Below are 18,717 nucleotides of genomic sequence, written 5' to 3'. Positions count from 1 at the left end.
TGTGGGACCCAGGCTCTTATCTGTGTGACTGCAATTCTCCTCCAGGGGAATTTTAATAATAAATGTGTTAGGTGTTTTATGTTTTATGTGGTATGAGCAAAGCTGTGGGTCTCTTTCCATTATATTATAAGGATGCCATGTTATGGATCGCCCACAGGTGGGTGTGATTTATTTTCCAAAATATATTACATTAAGGCTACATCAACTATAATTGGGCAGAAGGAAGCTATCATCTTGCATACACATAAAAACAAAGAGCAAGAGTACATTTTGAATACAGTCATGCAAGCTGTGTGCCTCTGTTAGCAAGCATGAAGGACTGAATATATGGAACATCTGTGGGTGCATTTTCACCATTGTGAATAAATTATCACCATCATTTTGAGCACATATGCAGCAGAACACTATGGGGCAGATTTATCAAAGTGGGAAATTAGAGCTCACCACTCACTGTTCAGGGCAGATTAGATCATAATACACAACAACATACCCAACTTCTATTCATTCCTATGGGATTGTTAGAAGCGTATTTATAAAGTGGTGGAATTATATTGTGGTGATATCAGATAAATCTACCTCACAGGGGCAAATTTACTAACCTCCGAAAATTCGTCAGGGACGACTTCGCTCACGACTTCGCAACAATTCACCAGGCGTAGATTCGACAGGACAACGCTAATGCACTAAAATCTGAAGTTGTGGCCAGGACGCTGAATCCTGGTGAAGTTGCGATAGTGTTACTGCGCCAAGCAAAGCTATTGTTGCGCTAGCGTGGCCTAATTTGCATAGGGCAGGAAGTTGAAGTTCAATGTTGCAGCAAATACATTACACTACACAAGCCCAGGAAACCTTAATAAAAGAAAATAGAGTTGTTATAATGCCCTACACATGAGTCCAGTGTATAGTTTATGTGCCATATGTTCGGAAATGTAGGGGGGAAGCGGGTTACCCCAAAAAAATGTTACGCTCTTTTGCAGCCTATCACCCTGAAAAAAGGAAAAGACGCCAGCGATCTTTGGGACTTAGAAAAATTTTCAACAATTTTGAGGAACTCCTATGTACTCTATTGCACTTTGCCTAGTCTGAGGTGGCAGCGGCAAGTCTGGTGCAAGAGGAAACGTTCAGTAAAATCTGCATATTAGTGAATTTGCGTAGTTACGCCCATTCGCAAGAGCGCAAATTCGCCAGGTGTTAGGGAGCGAAGTATAGCTAAAGTCTATCTCCTTCGCTAACAAAGTTACACCAGCAATCATTAGTAAATTGCTGAAGTACCAAAATGACGTCACGCTGGCGAATTTTCACCAACGTTAGTCACTTCGCCCTTTAGTAAATTTGCCCCCTAGTGTTCTGGAAAACATTGTGTTGTACAATTGAGAAGTTGGGTGAATGGAAGGTACCTAAAAGATGACATGGATGCTTGACAGTAGTGAAAGGGACAGAATTATTGAAAAGCAAAATCATTTTGTACCTTATTTGATCACCTTTGTTGTAGAAAATTGTGTAAATTTGTTTTTTTCTTTCCTGTTTTTGAGATTTGCTCTCCATCATGATTATATTACAAGTGGCGGTCTATTTATTTTTCCTCTTTGCTGATATTGAGCCAGTTTACACTGCTTTTGAGGTACAGTATAAACAACTGGTGCATATATCTATACTAAACCCTAATGAAGTTTATAAACTCTGCAACCAAAATGACTTCATAATTTAGTTCACTGTCAATAGTGTTAACATGTTGATACCGTATTTCAGAAATACATCTATATGCAGTAGAATGATTTAAAAATACAATGTAACACTGTGGCCTTGACTATTTAATTCGGGATCTGGGGAAATTAAAAAATTGTCAGAGGGCTTTCACTAGACTTCACCCAGCAGTTAGTGTAAACTCCAATATAAAATGTTAATAATACTCAGTATACATAACCTACCACTTTATTTTCCTTTCAAACAAAAATAAAACTGATTGTTAACGTATGTCACTTTTCAGATGGTTTGCCTGCCATTTTACTGGAGAGTTTACATTCTCATTATGGTTCTAGTGCACTTTGTTGTCTCCTATCTTGTGGAGGTAAGTCTACTTCAAACCTAAATGTTTTATTAAGGGTCTTTATTTTACAGTGGGCAGATACAAAAACCTGTTCCAACATCATATAAATATATATAGATGGCCACCATGCCAGTGTTCCTTGGGAGTTTTCCACGTAGCCTTAATTTGATTTCTGCATGAATGAAATAGCGTATAGGTGCAGAGGTGGAAAAAGCAAAGGGGACTAGGACACCTTTTACAAAGTGTCAAGTAAAGTACAAAAACACCATCCTGTGTATAGTGCCAAAATTGATTGCAAAAACCTGCACTTCTCTGATGAATACAGTACTGCATACATTCGGTAGTGCTGTACTCATGGAAGGTGGGCTGGGGATGGCAAGTGAGCAGGCTGCACTCACGGTCAAACTTGCCCAGTGGGTCACCAGGTATCAAACCCGGTGGACCCTGGCCTTTATGGGCCCTGCCAACCCAGACCCACTTCCCACTGCTCATAACCATTAAGGAAGATGAAGGAGGTATAAGGTATGCAGAGCAGCTCAAGCAAGGGGGGGGATACTGGGATGGGAGGCTCCAGACATCCCAGTCTGACGCTGGCTGCACTGAAAACCCATAAAGGACTCTTACACACAGGCGTTCCCCTGCAGTTGATCTTTCATCACATTTCCATCACAGAGGAACTCAGGAAGTCACGCAGCCCATTTTTACTGATCTCTCTGCACACTGAGACTCATGCAAGCACAGAACACAAGAACGCTTCAACTGTGAGTGATTTGGAAGAATAGGTTGAGCTTCCTGCATTCCCCTGCGATGGCATGCATGAAAGAGCCACTTTGGGGGAATGCAGGCTGAAGCACTCGTGTATAAGAGCCCTGAGGATCCAGAACTTAATGGAATAAAAAAATCAAAGCCTATAGTTAATCACATAGTTAATCACATTCTAATTATGGCATAGAAAAACATGTTTTTTCCAAAACACATCAGTGAGTGCCGCTCCAGCAGAATTCTGCACTGAAATTCATTTCTCAAAAGAGCAAACAGATTTTTTTATATTCAATTTTGAAATCTGACATGGGGCTAGACATTTTGCCAATTTCCCAGCTGCCCCAGTCGTGTGACTTTTGCCTGCACTTTAGGATGTAATTACTTTCTGGCAGGCTGTTATTTCTCCTACTTAATGTAACTGAATCAGTCTCAGTGGGCTTTTATTATTAAGTGCTGTTCTTAGATCTTCCAGGGAGCTGTTATCTTGTGTTAAGCTGGCCATAGATGTTGAGGTTTTCAAAAGATCTGATCCTCATTGTGAGACCACAATTTTCTCTGAACGATCGTACGATCATACGAATTGACCATCAACTAAAAAGACCAATTTGCCAGGAAAACAAAGGGGAGCTGCCTGCTTTGCCCTGCAAACATAGATAGATTGCACTGGGGCCGACAAAGATTTTTTGACCTGACCGATCAATTTCCTGACAGATGTCGGCCAAAAAATCGTAAGATGTATGATCGTTCGAATCCCACTAACCGCACGATAATTTTGAAGGATTGGTCGGACTTCCCTAAAATCGGTCATCGGCAAGAAGAATCGTCACGTCTATGGGAGGCTTTAGGGAGCTGCTATCTTGTTATCATCCCATTGTTCTATTGTTAGGCTGCTGGGTGGGGGGGAAAGGGAGGGGGTGCTATCACTCCAACTTGCAGTACAGCAATAAAGAGTGGTTGAAGTTTATCAGAGCACAAGTCACATGACTGGAGGCAGCTGGGAAATTGACAATATGTCTAGCCCCATGTCAGATTTCAAAATTGAATATAACAAAATCTGTTTGCTCTTTTGAAAAATGGATTTCAGTGCAGAATTCTACTGGAGCAGCACTGTTAACTGATGTGTTTTGAAAAAAACATGTTTTCCCATGACAGTATCCCTTTAATGCAGTGCAGACACAAGCCTTAATCTTGATCACGCTTATTCTATAACTATAAACATAATTCATTATATTATATATTGTTTCGTTTACTGACAAATAATTTAAATTACAGGAAGGATTTGTTGAAAACAGAATGCTGTGGTTACTGCTAAAAAAGCTGTGTAGCTACCAATCAAAAAGCCAATATAAGAAACTGCAAAGGAAATTAGAGAGGGACACAGAGTGGCCTGTGCAGAATGGAACGAAGTATGCAATGAAGTCTACCTTTACGATAGACAGTAAAATCATGATTTTCACGAACGCATCTTACCAACCCCCAATTTCAACAGAAAAGTGGAGGGGTCATATATGACTACACTATCCAAGCTGAAGAATAACCCTTATCATCTGTTTGTATAAAATAGTGATTAGTAATGTAACAATGTCAAAATATGCAATTGCTTTTCAATAAAATATGATTTGCCTTCACTATTAATTCCTTGTTAAAGTGCCCATCTTTTCTTTGCAATCTTCATATTATATAGCCAAAGGTATGTGAACACCCGTTCTTATTATTGTAATTGGTTAGTTAAGCAACAGTCTCTTACACAGGTGCCAAAACATCATTATAAAGCATTCTGTGTTTCTTGGGGATGAACTCCATTCAGCGATTTGGTATGATGCGACACACGGCAACATTGCAGGTACAAACTACATGTATCCGACACGATATGTCAGATGCGAACGCCATACCTTTCATCTTCATCCTACAGTCGTGTTGTGTGTAGTTTGTACCATCGATGTTTCTATCACTTACATTATATTCGGCGCCTCCGACTGGACCCTGCGCTTCGTCGCCGTGTGACGCATCGTACCAGATTGCTTCATGGAGTTCAGCCCTTACTTTGTGGCAACAGTTTAGGAAATGCCCTTTTCTGATTCTGCACAACAATAATGCACTCATAAATTAAACTCCAAAAAGAATTGGTTTGCACCAACAGGATTACCATAGCCCATGTTTTGATTTAATATGAATGTCTTAAAATATTATGGCTTTGCTTTTAATTCAGTCAACACTTATTTCATTTCTGCAAATGTTTAGAAAAACTCTTTTAAACCATACCTGATTCATATGCATTAAGAAGGAAGTGTACTAAAAGTCATAACGAGAAACAAAAATACATAAATAAGAACATCATTTAGAATTTCCTGAAGTGATACACTTTGCCTGTATTATTATGCCATTGCCTTGCCAGCACCTAATGTATAAAATTTGTCCCAAAGTGAATGCATTGAGTACAAGATTCCCTAACACCTTTTCCACCTTTGCTTGGTTTATACAGTATATCTCTCTGCATCACTATAACCTGTAATCTTGCAAGTACTGTATGTAACTATGCAAATTCATCCAAGGGCTTTCAGCAGCACTCAAGGAAACCTCCCAGGGGGGATGTAAAAGAGTTAATCGTCCATACTGTTCAACCTATTCACTAAAGGAGGAAGATGTTCCCATTTTGTCCAGGGGTAGTGTAGAAAGTTTCTGTTTCCCAGCATAAAAAGGAGAAGGGAGTATGTGGTTTTGTCTTTAAGGTCTCTACTTTACTGAGAGTGTGGAGAGCCTGAGGCAGGGGGGCTAGGTAAGGGCCTGAGATGGAGAAAGGCCTAAGTAAGAGAAACAAGAACCTTAAGGAAAGGGAATCAGGAAAAGTGTTCCCTTGAATCAGGTAAAGGTAGGGGTCAGTAGCACACACTCCAGGAGTGGGGACATAGTGTGAACTAGTAAGAGAAGCAGTTTCGTGCTCCACTAAGGAGATTCATTGGTAGACATACTTACTTGCCACCTAACACCTGGCAAGAATGTGTTGAAATTTGGCACACCCTGGATAAATTGGCCTGATCTGGCCAGCGCCTTATTGATAAAGACAAAAAAAAAAGAATTCTTCCTGGCCATCTTATCTTTAATGGCGTAAAAAATATGTATTACCTATATTGGAACAGATAACTCTTGGTTCCTAAATTCATTAATGTAAGATGTCAATTTTGCAGAACTGAACTCCAGAATGCAAATATTAGCCAGATAAAAACAAACTATTTATGTGTAAGAAAATGCTGTACTTGCAGCAAAAGCTTTATTGGCTTGAGAAATTTTGAACAGGACCCAAACAAGAAAATCATTAACATTTTGCACATATGAGAATATAGATATATTTATTTTAAATAACATTTCATATTACAATTTTTTTAAAAAAAAAAAAACATAATAACAACGGTAGAATCACTGCATTTGGGCAAATGAGTCTCTGCTGCAAGAATGTTACAATAAAATCAGCATAAAGACAATTACATTGCAAGTGCATTGGTTTTTGCGTAGCATACCAGATTATAATATAATTCATTTTTTAATTTTTTTTTTTATGATTTATTCTGAAGTTAACATAAAGTGCTGCTAGTTTAAAACTGTGTTTGATTGTGACGGGTGGTGGTTTGTTCTGATGCCTTTGCATTGTCTGCTGACTTCTGTTCACTTGTTCTTTTGTCTGAGGTTTTTACATTTGTGTTGTTTGTCACTTTCATAGCCCCAGACTGTGGAAAATCTTCTTCAAATGCTAGATTGGTTAAATCTGGCTCATTATATATAGATGTGTCTCCAGGATTCACTGATATTCTAGACAAGCTAACACTTCCGTCTTCAGAGCTTTGTGATTCGAGAAGGTGCTTTTTACTACCCCTAAAAATAAAAAATGGAAATAGTTATTTTCTGATGTAGTTGGTCTAAGAATTATCCTATAGTTGAAAACAGTTTGCCATAGACATGGATAAGCCCGCGGTAGCACACAAGCAAACACAAGTGTCCGCACCCATGTTAACTGTTAGTCTGCAATAATTTTACAAGTAATGCTTTCTATCACAACATGTCAACACATATAGTTTTCTATGTTTACTGTAGCTTTAGTGAAGATGTTACTGAAGAAGCTTTAAATTATTTCTTGCTAAGCTTGTTGTTTTCTGGCTAGCCAGGATCTTCCTTTTTATCTCAAACAGCCTTCCCTGTAGTGATGGACAAATCGAAATTGTCGGCGGCGTCGGAACTCGCCGCAAATACGCGCCTGCCGAATATATTTACTCCCCTATAGTGTTAAAATCCCCATACAAAAAGCTAGCAGGGGGCACCAGCATAAGATAAAGGTGAGAAGGCAAAAATCTAAACATGGACGTTTAGTATGACTCGCCATGTGAGCATTTAATAGCAAAGAGCTGAGATATTATTATTTCTAAGGAATTATGTTATGCCCTTGTCTCTCTGTACTTACTGGTTTCTGAAGAAGCAAAAGGCAGCAAAAACAAAGAAAAAGCCGATCACCAAGACTCCAACCACAACTCCAATGACAATGTAAATAATGCTGTTGTCATACTCTGTAACAAAAAAGAAAACACAGATATCAACAATGTTGTGTCTATTGAATATGTGTATTAGTTACTATTTCCATTCTCTATTATATGATGGAATATAACATTTTTCCAATTAATAATAAGAAAATTATGGCACAAGAGAATTCTGCTCATTAACTGCAGCTCTGGAGTTCCCCGCTATTGGGTCATGAAGTCAATGTAATTTCCACAACAGAATATCAAATATTCTAAGTTCTAGGCTAATGTGTTGATCATCTCTGTTCACAATACACTAATAACCTTTTCTTTGTTTTCTGTTTATATAGAAATAGCGTATAATTACTTTTCTCTTCAGCTTCACAGAATTCTCCAGAATAAGATTCAGGGCACACACAGTACATAGAAGTTGAATTCATTGTGCCTTCAACACATGTGCCACCATTTTCACAAGGGTTTTCAAGGCAAGGCCCAGCTATAATGGAAAAAAATGGCAGATTATGATAGCAGTCTTTTCCCTTTTAATAAACAAGTCAATGTTATATTGTAACAAAAGTGATTCACTAGAGACAAAAGTGATTCATTAGACTGAGAATCTCAAGTACAGAAGTATTACGCCATGAAATGTAACCATTGGATTTTCATTGTGATAAGACTTGTCTATGTTATGAAAATGTAAATTAAAGGGATACTTTTGCACTACTATGCAATTTTCTCCATGTCAGTGGTGCAGCAATCTGAGTCCTAAGTAAGTTGGTTTCCATTGAAACGCCTGTATTTAGAGTGACTGCAAAAGTAATTGCTCCCTTTATTGCTGCCTACTTGAAACATAGGTAAATCTAGTTAAAATCCCTTACCTTTTAGGGCATACTTAGCATGATAGCAATAAAAGATACTAGTTACCAAAATGTTCCTGTTTCAAGTGATTACATAAATGACAATATCCAGTCTTGCAGCTCCTTTTCTTATGTCACCTTGTGTGGCCACAAATGTAGAACAACCAAAATGCACGCTATGGGCAACAATAACACACGCTTATATAGCAGTGGTTCCTAAACTGTGGGGCTGGTCCTCCTATGAGGCCTAAAGTGTTGGAAGACAGTGAAATCTGTGTGTTGATTAAACTACAGTTTTGGTAATTCTAGGATCTACAGAAAAGTTTCTGTTAGGGTCAGGTTTTTCACAAGTCTTTGATCTTGTTAAGAACATGTGAGTCCATTTCTTTCTTGGCAAAAGAAGGGCCAGCCTGAACTGGAAGGGTCTAAAGACCTCAGATTAGTAGGATCAAGTTTACATTCTTTTTCAAAAAATATTTATCAATTCATCTATTTATTTATGTGAAAGTCAGCTCCCATATTAAAGCAGATCATTTTAATATTTCGATGGAAACAGACATTTAAGATACTTACGAATATAGCATCCGCGGATCCCATTTGCTGCTGCGCAGATCTCATTTGATTCACACTGGATGTTGGAGCAAACTACAGATACAGTGTCTGTACATGTGCAGTTCTGAGTACAGTCATCTGTCATGAAGACTTCTCCATACTGCAAACATCAAGTATGATTATACGAATGCATTCAGTTCAAAGTAAGCATCTTTTATATAATTCCGCCAAATGCCATACACTTTACAATCATATTTTAAAGTGTTGCAAAATGAAACAAAGGTATCTTTATCAACAACACTACATAAAAGCAAAAAATATATTTAGGTAGTTTCCGCAAGACATTGCTTCTTATAAATATTTGAAGAGCAATAGTATCTAATTTGAAAGCGAACAGGTGACCAGTGAATGCTTCCTGCTGATTATTTGCCATAGGTAATTGGACCAGTAGAAAGCTTTGCACCTTTTATTAGATTGTTCATATAATGGTATGGCTTATTATACTGCTGTAAATTTGGGCTTAGAGGCCAATGACTTTTGCCCCTATTGCCTAAGGAACAGAATTATGTTTTGGTTTTAAACTGCTTCACCAATTCATTGTAACCCTGGCTCTTGCACTTATCCCAAAATAATATATTGATTTTGAAGGCATTCATGATTCAGTATGATTTGATTTTCTGCTAGTGAAGTATAATCTTATGAAGAAGCTGGAGGTGGATTGCAACGCTACCTTGTACAAAAAAGTCTCACGCGGAGAGATAACATAATCACAAATGTTTCTTCATTGCTGCCTTTCAAATCCACTAGGCCCTGCTATACTTCTAATTTTGCAAAACCTAACTTTGCTACATGCTATAGTCTGGTATGACATTATCTACTAACATCTGAATCAATCATTGTTCTGAAACTGAGCAATATGAATGTTAATTGTTTAAACAGACTTGTCTTACCTGGTAATACTTGTCAAGATATGTGCATCCGCATTCCTTGTAGGGAACACATTCAAAGTCACTAAGAATGTAACCTTCACTACACTTGCAGCCTTCATAGCAAGGTGCTTCACATTCTGCCTCTGATGCCATATTGCTACAGGAAGCAGGACAGGCGCTCATGCATTTGCTGTACTCACTGTTAGGTGCACATGGAAGATCTGTTTGCAGAAACAATACAACATTAGAGGGGTTATTTACTAAACTCTGAATGCAAAAATCTGAAAAAAATTTGTGCTTTTTTTTTTTTTATAAAATCAGACTTTTAAAAAATCACAAATTTTTTGGAATTTATTAAACCCGGAGGATGGAAAAGTCTGAATCAGAAAATCCGGCATCTCAGACCTGTCAATGTTGCATATAAGTCAGTGGGAGAAGTCCCAATGATTTTTTTGATGTGCGCTGGGTTTCGTGCAATACCCCGAAGTTTTCTGAGTTTTCAGGCAAAAAAATCCGAAAAAATCTTGAAAATCGGATTAAAAAAAATCGTGAAATCATATTTTTTCCCTCAACCCAAATTTTCGGGAAAATGTAATAATAAATAAGCGTAAAAAACCCGATCCGAGTTTGCAGCAGAAAATATTGAGATAAATTTGGACTTTGATAAATAACCCCCTAAAAGTTTGGGTTCATTGTCTAATGTGCAATATAAACTTAGGAGTATAAACAGTTGTAATTATATCTAATCTATAGGTCTAATCTAGTTAGGTGACAAGACAAACAGTCAACATAGGAATTTATCATCATTCTCATTTTAGTGGTTTTAGAGGTTTTTGAAACCATGAATAAACTCTATTTCTCTAAAACCATGAATGAATAAGAGATCTGAAAACCTCTAAAATCTCAGACAATTCGAGTTTTTCGGAGAAGTACTAACAAAAAAAAAAATCTGGAAACTTTCATTGACTTATATAGGACCTTGATGTGATAAGAGATCTTTGACTTGGCAAGTTTTGTATTAGGTTTGAGATTTTTACACTTAATAAATCTCAATATTTTACAGTTTTAGAGAAATTTAAATAAAAATAATAATTTTTAGAGAAAAAAATTGATTCATGAAAATAAATCCAGTAAAAAGACCCCATAATGTATACATATATAGTGTGTATATATATATATATATATATATATATATATATATATATATCTGTATATATATATATATATATATATATATATCTATATATATATATATATATATATATATATATATATATATATATATATACTTGTATAAATATTTTAATGTTATTTTGCTTACCACAACCAGCTTTTTCTCTCCAGCCATCAAGTGTTGTGCCATTATCCTGGCAGGCGAGTGAATATTGCTCAAGATTAGAGCAAAACAATTCCATATTTCTAAATTCGGCACATGTATCAAAAAGACAGTTCCTTTAACAAAAAAAAAACAAATTGGACATCAGCACCAATTATATTATTCTCACTATATGTAAAAAGTACAATACAAAATCAATTGGAGGTGATTTTGTGCATATTCTAAGAAATCAACCTTCTTGTGTTCTAGGGGAACATATAATAATAAAAGAAAAAGGGATGCTTAAATTGCATATAGGGGTCTTAACTATTGTTATTATTTTTAGAACAGGTAGAAGGTATGGAGAATATTCTTCCTCCCAAGGAAAGTTATTCTAGATATATATGTAAATCAGTAATAGAGTCACAGTAAAATCAATGATCCAAAAGTTATGAACATGCATAAAATCAGATATTCATTAATGCCATATTCCATTTTGCCAAAATAACGTTGATGTGATTGAACCAGACCTTGTTGAGTCAAACTGGTAATTTTAAGGTGCCATGTTACAGATGGTTGGCAATGGTCATATGGTTGTCGGAATATAAGAGGTGAGTTTTTAAAATGCATAATGTTTTCTAGAATACTTACGTGATGTAGACTTCTGGATCAACCAGTGCATGACAAGTTTCGAATGGTCCATTAGTATCTCTAAGCATTCCACAGAATGATGTGCTGTTCAAATGAGCAAGCTCTGAGGCTGAGCATGCTAAATTATCCCCTGTGTCTAAGTCCAAAATATCCTCTTCCTCTCTTAATCCAATGTCTCTCCTTCAAGAAAGATAATTATAGAGGTTAAGTACAATTACATTTCCCCCAAATATTTAGACTTTGTGGATGAGAGGCTAAAATCGAACACAAAATTGCATAATTACCTAATTCTGGAATCTGATTTCGATGATTTAACTTTCCAGCTTTCACCAAAAGACACCACATCTCTCACTTGTGATCCATCTGGCCTTCTAAAATCATTAGAACTTCGCCCATCATAATTTCCACAAAGACCTTCTAGAACATTCTTATGCGTATTGGGTACAGTAATCTCTGAAGGGGACAACAAAACATACAAGAAAAAACATATATGTGTGTGTTTGTACAGGAGGGTAGGTTAATAATTCAATAGTAATTGAAAAATAGTAAAACTGTGTATATCTTATACACTAAGGCTTTTGGGTGTTCTTACCTGCATTCTGGTTGCCATCAAAGCTAACAGACATTCCAAAATCAGTCTCAAGGTAGATTCTTGATGGTCTCTGATATATGTGTATTCCTTCTTTAAGTTTAATTGGAGGCGATGTCTTTACACCATCCAACTAGTTAAAGAGAGATAGAAAAATAAGAATGAAATATGCGCAAGTAATGTATTTCAAATGACAAATTACAATAATTTAACATTATATTTAGTAACCATCTATTTTTCCATTTTCAGGTATTCAGGATTCAGACATGCTCCTGTTTGTCTATATTTGAGCATAATATATATATATATATATATTGACTGAATCCTCACCAACTAACATTCCCATTTCCAAGCTATAAAGAGAAGTTCTAATATTACCTATTTTTACAACTAAACATAGTAACAGTTCAGTTACAAGGGTGCACATACATAAAAAGAAAAAGAAAAATATATTGAGATCCCTCCTCTCCCTGCCTTGTTGCAGGACAGACCATGACAGCAGAAGGCCTCACCTTCTTAAAATCAGCTGAAACAGGCAGATGTGCAGGTTTATTATATTAGCTCTTATGGAAGATTTGTAAGACTTACCACAAGTTTCTTCTTTTGTGAAAATATTATGGTGTGATTATAAACCTTAATACGCATCTCTCTTATCAGGGTAAATTTACTGTATTTGTTCATTGGCTCATTTTTGCCTTCAATTGAAAATGGTTGTAGTAAATCAGGCAAGACAGAAGATGTCTGAGTCAGTACATAACTCTCTTTCCCCTGGAAATGATGTGTTAGGCGATCAAAGGTTTTATGATGTGGATCTCCAGTAATGTGACACTTTGCATAACCTGCAGGAATAGGACAGGAGAATTCAAGTCATACAGCTGGGCAAATATAATTGTAATAGTGGCATATTAAACAATCATATGAAATAAATACAGCACAATTGGCTTGGGAGAAGAGCAAGAACCCCTTCATTCTGTGTGGGAACTGTCGTGGTAAATGTAGTCATATGATGTTGTAAGAAAGTGGCGAGACGTTCTGACCATTTGCAAACGCCTTGGCGGAGGGGGGGGGATTGTTTTAAGAGACTAACTAACTAGAAGTCTCATATATATATATATATATCTATATCTATCTCTATATATATATCAAGATCCTTCATTCTGTCATAATATTTAACATCTGTATCAGTAATTCAGCCTTAGAATCTGTGATTTAAAACATCATTCTTGATAATCACCCTACAAATACTTTAACGTTTAAGTTACTGAAATCAGAACTCAGCATGACTGACAGTTGTGCATAGAATAAAAATGATATTTGAAATGATCAATAACTTGCTGCATATACTTTCATTGATTTCATTCACCACTGCACATACCTGTGGGTTTGCAGTTATATTTTCCATTGTTGAGACCGCATTTTCCATGTGAGCAACCATGAGGTTTGCAGATTATTTTGCCAGCTCCATTACAACTACATACTTCTTTACAGTTTGATGTAAGCCAGGTCTCATCCACCTGCAGGGAAAACATTAATTAGTGGCATGTAACTAGAAGGAAAACCTTTTACTGTTTGTTTATGTCACTGCCTTGAAACGTATCCAATTCCCCTTTATTTTTGCTATATTTAGTTTGTTTTTTATTTTGTCATGATCAGTTCATTTCTTTAAACCAGAATGATTTCTTATATTAGGATTCATTAAATGGTGATAGTCCAGAGTCTGCCCCTGGATTTAGACAGAAGACTAAACCTTAAGGGGGTTATTTATCAAGGTCCGAATTTATCTCAATATCGGCTGCTACAAATTCCGATCTAAGCCGCTTGTTTATTATTATATTTTCCCGATAATTACCTTTGCGGGAAAACCTCCAATTTTCAAGATTTGTTCTTGATTTTTCCCCGAAAGCTCAGAAAACATTGTGAAATTGCCCGAAACCCCCGACACAACCAAAAATCAATGGGACTGTTCCCATTGACTTTTATGCAACCTCGACAGGTTTTAGATGCTGTGTTTTTATATTCGGGCTTTTTAGCCCTTGGGGTTTAATAAATTACTAAAAATTTGTGATTTTTTTTAAAAGCCTATTATAACACAAAAAAATCGCGAATATTTCGGATTTCGGGGAATTTCGGGTATTCGGAGCTTAGTAAATAACCCCCTAAACATCAATTTTAGAACAACAGTAAAATAATTAAAAAGGGTGTACTATTTGAAAACACCTGTCACCTGAAACCTTCTTTCTGGGTCCCTGTGAAGTTAAGGCAATTTATGTTCCCTCTGATGTATTGAACAGTCCTAAATTTTGTATTTCAGTAACCCAATTCAGCTATATATTTATATGTAAATCAACGACTAGTATTACACCAAGCTGAGCAGTTAAATAAATATAATACTCTCTCAAGTGAGTAATAAACATATCAACCGTACTTACATTAAAGTAATTATTCTTGGAATCTCGGCACCCACATTTTTTGAGAGAGACACATTTGTCTCCACTAAGCACATATCCATCATTACAGACACAACCTTCTGTGCATGCTTCTGGCTTGTCACAAACAGCAGATGCATAGATGTCATTGCATGTAGCAGGGCATAGTGATGCACAGTCGGTGTAATGGCTGTGAGAAGGACAGGATAAAGCTGGAAGAGAGAAATATTTACAGCTATCAGTCATATTGATGTTATCATTATTCTGAGGCTAAATATTACAGACATTAATAAAAGCACATTTCTCTAAGTGTGGGTGTTATCAGATTACTGGGACAATTAACTGTGATCCATGATTGTATAGTTAGCAGTTATATTTTTAAGACACTGAAATATAGGCACTGATGCTGGCTCTCTATGTCTAATGCATGTGTAACCAACTCCAATGCACCCAATGCAGTGATAAATATAATCTCTAGTTAGTTAGAGAGCTAGGACATTCAAGACGCTAGACTAACCTGCAGCCAGAACCCCACAAAATATGTTCAAAATGCAAAATTTAACAGAACCAGCTGGCAGTTCAATAGGAACAGCATAGAATAATAGGTTCCATTTAAAGATCATCTACAAAAAAAGGTCTTTGAAACAGAATTCTGGGATATCTAAATGGCTATAACATAGTTATAATGTTTGCCAGAGGATATACTTAGTTTCTCTGCATGAAATCAGTCTACAGAACTGAGGGTCACCTCATAGCATACACTGCTATATATCAGATGACTAAAGCAAGAACTTAATAGTCGATTTCAGTTCCTAATTATTGTACTTACGACACAGTTTGTTGCTTCTCCATTTAAGCTTCACTCCATGCGTCATGCATACACCAACATAGCCTTGTACTATTGCACAGAGTGTGGACTGCATGCCATTGTATCTACACATGTCATACACACAGCTCTTAACAAATGGCTGTGGGTCGATCAAATGATGACAAGGTTTGAAGGTGTCTGAGAGAAGAGCATTGCACTGATTTTCTATTGCTGGTAATTGTGCAGCCTTGCATGGAGGCCCAAGGTCTTGTCTTCCATCATCTACACAACTGTCGGTACAATAATATTTTATTTGGTTATTATAAATAATATAACACAATATATAAATACGTATTTGAATATAAATACACAATGGGTGTTTATATTTGATGGAACATGAATGGATATGGAAAAAGAGGACAGGAGGAATAAGGCAGGATAAGAGAAAAGGAGCTGCTAGAGTGCAGAGCAAGCATGGGAGTTTATCACTTCAGTTTATACTAATGCTATACATGTTCATGGGATTCTCTATCAGGGTGCCTTTTATAAGGTTTTCTAATAATAATGCTTTAGCTAAAACATGCTCACTGAAGATTGCACTTGGTCCTGTTAATTAAAAAACAATTTAAAGACTAAAGACTATTTAAATGAAGCAAAAATATTTACTTTTTGTCGCTGTCTTTCTCTGATTTCCAGCTATTACCAAAGTGTGTCACATTTATTGCTTGAAGACCATTTGGAAGAAGATATTCATCATCCTGTCTGCCGTTATAATTACCGCACATACCGCATACCTGCATTTACATAAACACAAATTGGTTGGAAAAACATCCCTCTATAGGAAATCATTAAACACTATTAAAAACACGCCGAAAAGCTACTTCTAATACATATTAATAAAACACATTTAAAATGGGCTTTTGAGCATTGCTTTGAAATAATGCTTTCTATTTAAAAAAACTTTTCCAGACAGGTTTTTTTAAATGTAATAGTCTGATCAGCAAATTCACTGGCCTGATCCTGGTAATTACTATTCAAGTCTACGGAGGAGCAATTCTGAGTATGTCACCACCATTAGCTTTTATGTAGATCTTTTAATCAGTTGACAAATGTACTTATATGGTAATGGTACATGAACAGCTTTTACATAAATATAGTTCTTAAAATACAAATGGCAAATTAAATTACTTGGGAAGTACTTGTATATACAGTAGGCTATATGCTAGGCATAAGATTCATTTGGAGAAGAAAACCCAAAGCGGGGGCTGCCATTTTGTTACACACTCCCAGGTGACTATAACAGCTAATTATTTACTATCCACCCTGGGCTACTGCTTATCTTCTTAGAAAAAAAGCACTATCATGTGGTACTTTTCTACTTTTAACCACCATTTTATTACTTCCAGACACCCCATGTGCCAATTTAAGCAGAGCACATGGCATATCTGGCAGAAGATGGCAACTGAGTACTCTGCATGAAAGTATCCAAGGGCGGTGTCTTTTTTGAAGAATTTTTTGAAGTGCCAGCCCAGAGCTGAAGGCTAGCGAACAATTTGGCGCCCTCTAGTGATTTTGAGTTTTTGAAACTTTTTCTCAGGGAACCAGATATAAGATGATAATAAATATAAACATATCAAAGCGATGGAAATAAAATATCAAATTTACTTATTTCTTTTTCTTTTAGACATTTGCCATATATTATTTTCGTTTTCAAATTACCCAGCATTGAAAACTGAGAACTGACTAACTGACAAAGATATTTTCACACAAACGCATATTTAGTGCATGACGTTACCTTTCCAAAGTACGATTCTGGGAGGATGATTTCAAGGTAATGGTCTCCATCAAACTTTGCTATCAGTCCAAAGTCAGTTTCCACAACAGAATATAGCCCGACTGTCCCAATGGAAACGCCTCTCACATGCTCTGACCATGGTGTTTGGATTTGTTGATTTTCAACCTATTATTGCAGTGAGACAATTAATTATTATGTTTCTGCTCCAAATAGACTCCAAATAGACTGTTGTGATGATTTGCCTAAAGTGTTCTAAAATGAATGCATTAAACTCCACAAAAGTGCAACCGTCCTGAAACAGAAACCTGGTACATTAAAAATTGAGTTGGTGCGACCCCTTGATGCAGCCTAATTGGCTTCTCATTGGCATTTTATGTCATCATTTGAATGAAAAGCAATGTGTGCTACATACTGATACCTACCATCATTTTTCTGGCCTTTTGCAAAGTAATGCGTATGCCATAGATATCAATGTAAACTTCCTTAAGGTAGGAAGCAGCACGTTGTCCACGCTCTTCAGTTTTCCCACTGATGGTCACAGGGATTACATTTTGGGGATCACAGACTTGAAGTATAGTGTATGTACAGGTACCCATGAAACTGTGCATTACTTTATCAAAGGTGTAGAAATGTGGATCTCCAGACACATGGCAAGAAGCTCTTCCTGCAATAAAAATATTAAAAACAATTGACAAACTATTCCCACAGAACCTTCAGACTATTTTTTTCCAGACTGTATTCAGAATAATAAAAAACCAACCAGATGACTGGCATCCTAGAACTCCATCCTTGGACTCGCATTTTTCTAACACACCGCATTTCCATGGTGTACAGGAAATGGCATTATTTTGGTTACACGTGCAGCGTTCAGAACAGTCATCATTGGCGAACCAGCTTTCTCCAAGCTGAAAATAAAAAAAAAATAATTATTAAATTAATGAAATAAGAAGATTTTTTAGTTGCATAAACAACTCTTTAATCTACAGGTACTAGTTGTACCTTTCTTTAAAAAAAACACTGATATAACAATACAATTCTATAGTATAAAAATGAACTGCAAATAAGTTAGCAGCTTATTTATTTGGCAGCATTATTAAATTAGCACATTGAGGGGATTTGCTCAAATTGATATTGGTAGAGTTAAAGGGGAATCAATCATTCTAAATCAAAATTTATAAAAAAAAAAATCAATGTTTTAAACTTTGGGGGAATAGGCTGTATTCGAATAGTTTGAATCAAAGTTTTGCCACATTCGATCGAATTCGAATAGAAGGATTTGCCCCAAAAAAACTTTTTTTTTTTTCAAAGTCTACCAAAGGACTCCAAAAAGGAGGTCCCCCATAGGCTAAACCAGCAATTCGGCAGGTTTTAGATGGCAAATGGTCAAAGTTTTAAAGAGACAGTACATGATACATTTCAATATTTGAATTGTCAAATTTTTTTTCTAATTCAAATCAAATTTTGGACGATTAATCAATAGT

General features: G+C 36.3%; 2 protein-coding genes across 2 annotated transcripts in view; one reads left to right on the top strand and one right to left on the bottom strand.

Moving 5' to 3' along the window:
* Positions 1–4,444, top strand: part of atp13a5l.3.L (ATPase type 13A5 like gene 3 L homeolog) — a 52,939-nt gene extending 48,495 nt beyond the window's left edge. Inside the window, exons 28-30 of the mRNA XM_018263604.2 lie at positions 1,533–1,621; positions 1,988–2,068; positions 4,082–4,444. Coding sequence (XP_018119093.1) covers positions 1,533–1,621; positions 1,988–2,068; positions 4,082–4,321 — 410 coding nt within the window. The 3' untranslated portion in view covers positions 4,322–4,444. The remainder of the gene's footprint in view (positions 1–1,532; positions 1,622–1,987; positions 2,069–4,081) is intronic.
* A 1,698-nt stretch (positions 4,445–6,142) lies between these two features.
* The window catches only part of LOC121393934 (IgGFc-binding protein-like), a 51,064-nt gene continuing 38,489 nt past the window's right edge, over positions 6,143–18,717 (bottom strand). Inside the window, exons 48-64 of the mRNA XM_041563786.1 lie at positions 17,997–18,141; positions 17,659–17,900; positions 17,237–17,401; positions 16,108–16,235; positions 15,463–15,731; positions 14,637–14,845; positions 13,583–13,721; positions 12,796–13,046; positions 12,211–12,340; positions 11,903–12,071; positions 11,619–11,798; positions 10,974–11,104; positions 9,674–9,873; positions 8,745–8,883; positions 7,682–7,810; positions 7,260–7,362; positions 6,143–6,676 (exon numbers count right to left, since the gene is read on the bottom strand). Of these exons, the coding sequence (XP_041419720.1) occupies positions 6,400–6,676; positions 7,260–7,362; positions 7,682–7,810; positions 8,745–8,883; positions 9,674–9,873; positions 10,974–11,104; positions 11,619–11,798; positions 11,903–12,071; positions 12,211–12,340; positions 12,796–13,046; positions 13,583–13,721; positions 14,637–14,845; positions 15,463–15,731; positions 16,108–16,235; positions 17,237–17,401; positions 17,659–17,900; positions 17,997–18,141 (3,006 nt within the window). The 3' untranslated portion in view covers positions 6,143–6,399. The remainder of the gene's footprint in view (positions 6,677–7,259; positions 7,363–7,681; positions 7,811–8,744; positions 8,884–9,673; positions 9,874–10,973; positions 11,105–11,618; positions 11,799–11,902; positions 12,072–12,210; positions 12,341–12,795; positions 13,047–13,582; positions 13,722–14,636; positions 14,846–15,462; positions 15,732–16,107; positions 16,236–17,236; positions 17,402–17,658; positions 17,901–17,996; positions 18,142–18,717) is intronic.

The sequence above is a fragment of the Xenopus laevis genome, chromosome 5L (genome assembly GCF_017654675.1).
Source record: "Xenopus laevis strain J_2021 chromosome 5L, Xenopus_laevis_v10.1, whole genome shotgun sequence".
Taxonomy (NCBI): domain Eukaryota; kingdom Metazoa; phylum Chordata; class Amphibia; order Anura; family Pipidae; genus Xenopus; species Xenopus laevis.
Note: the sequence above shows the minus strand (reverse complement) of the source record. Positions and strands in the feature narration are given on the sequence as shown.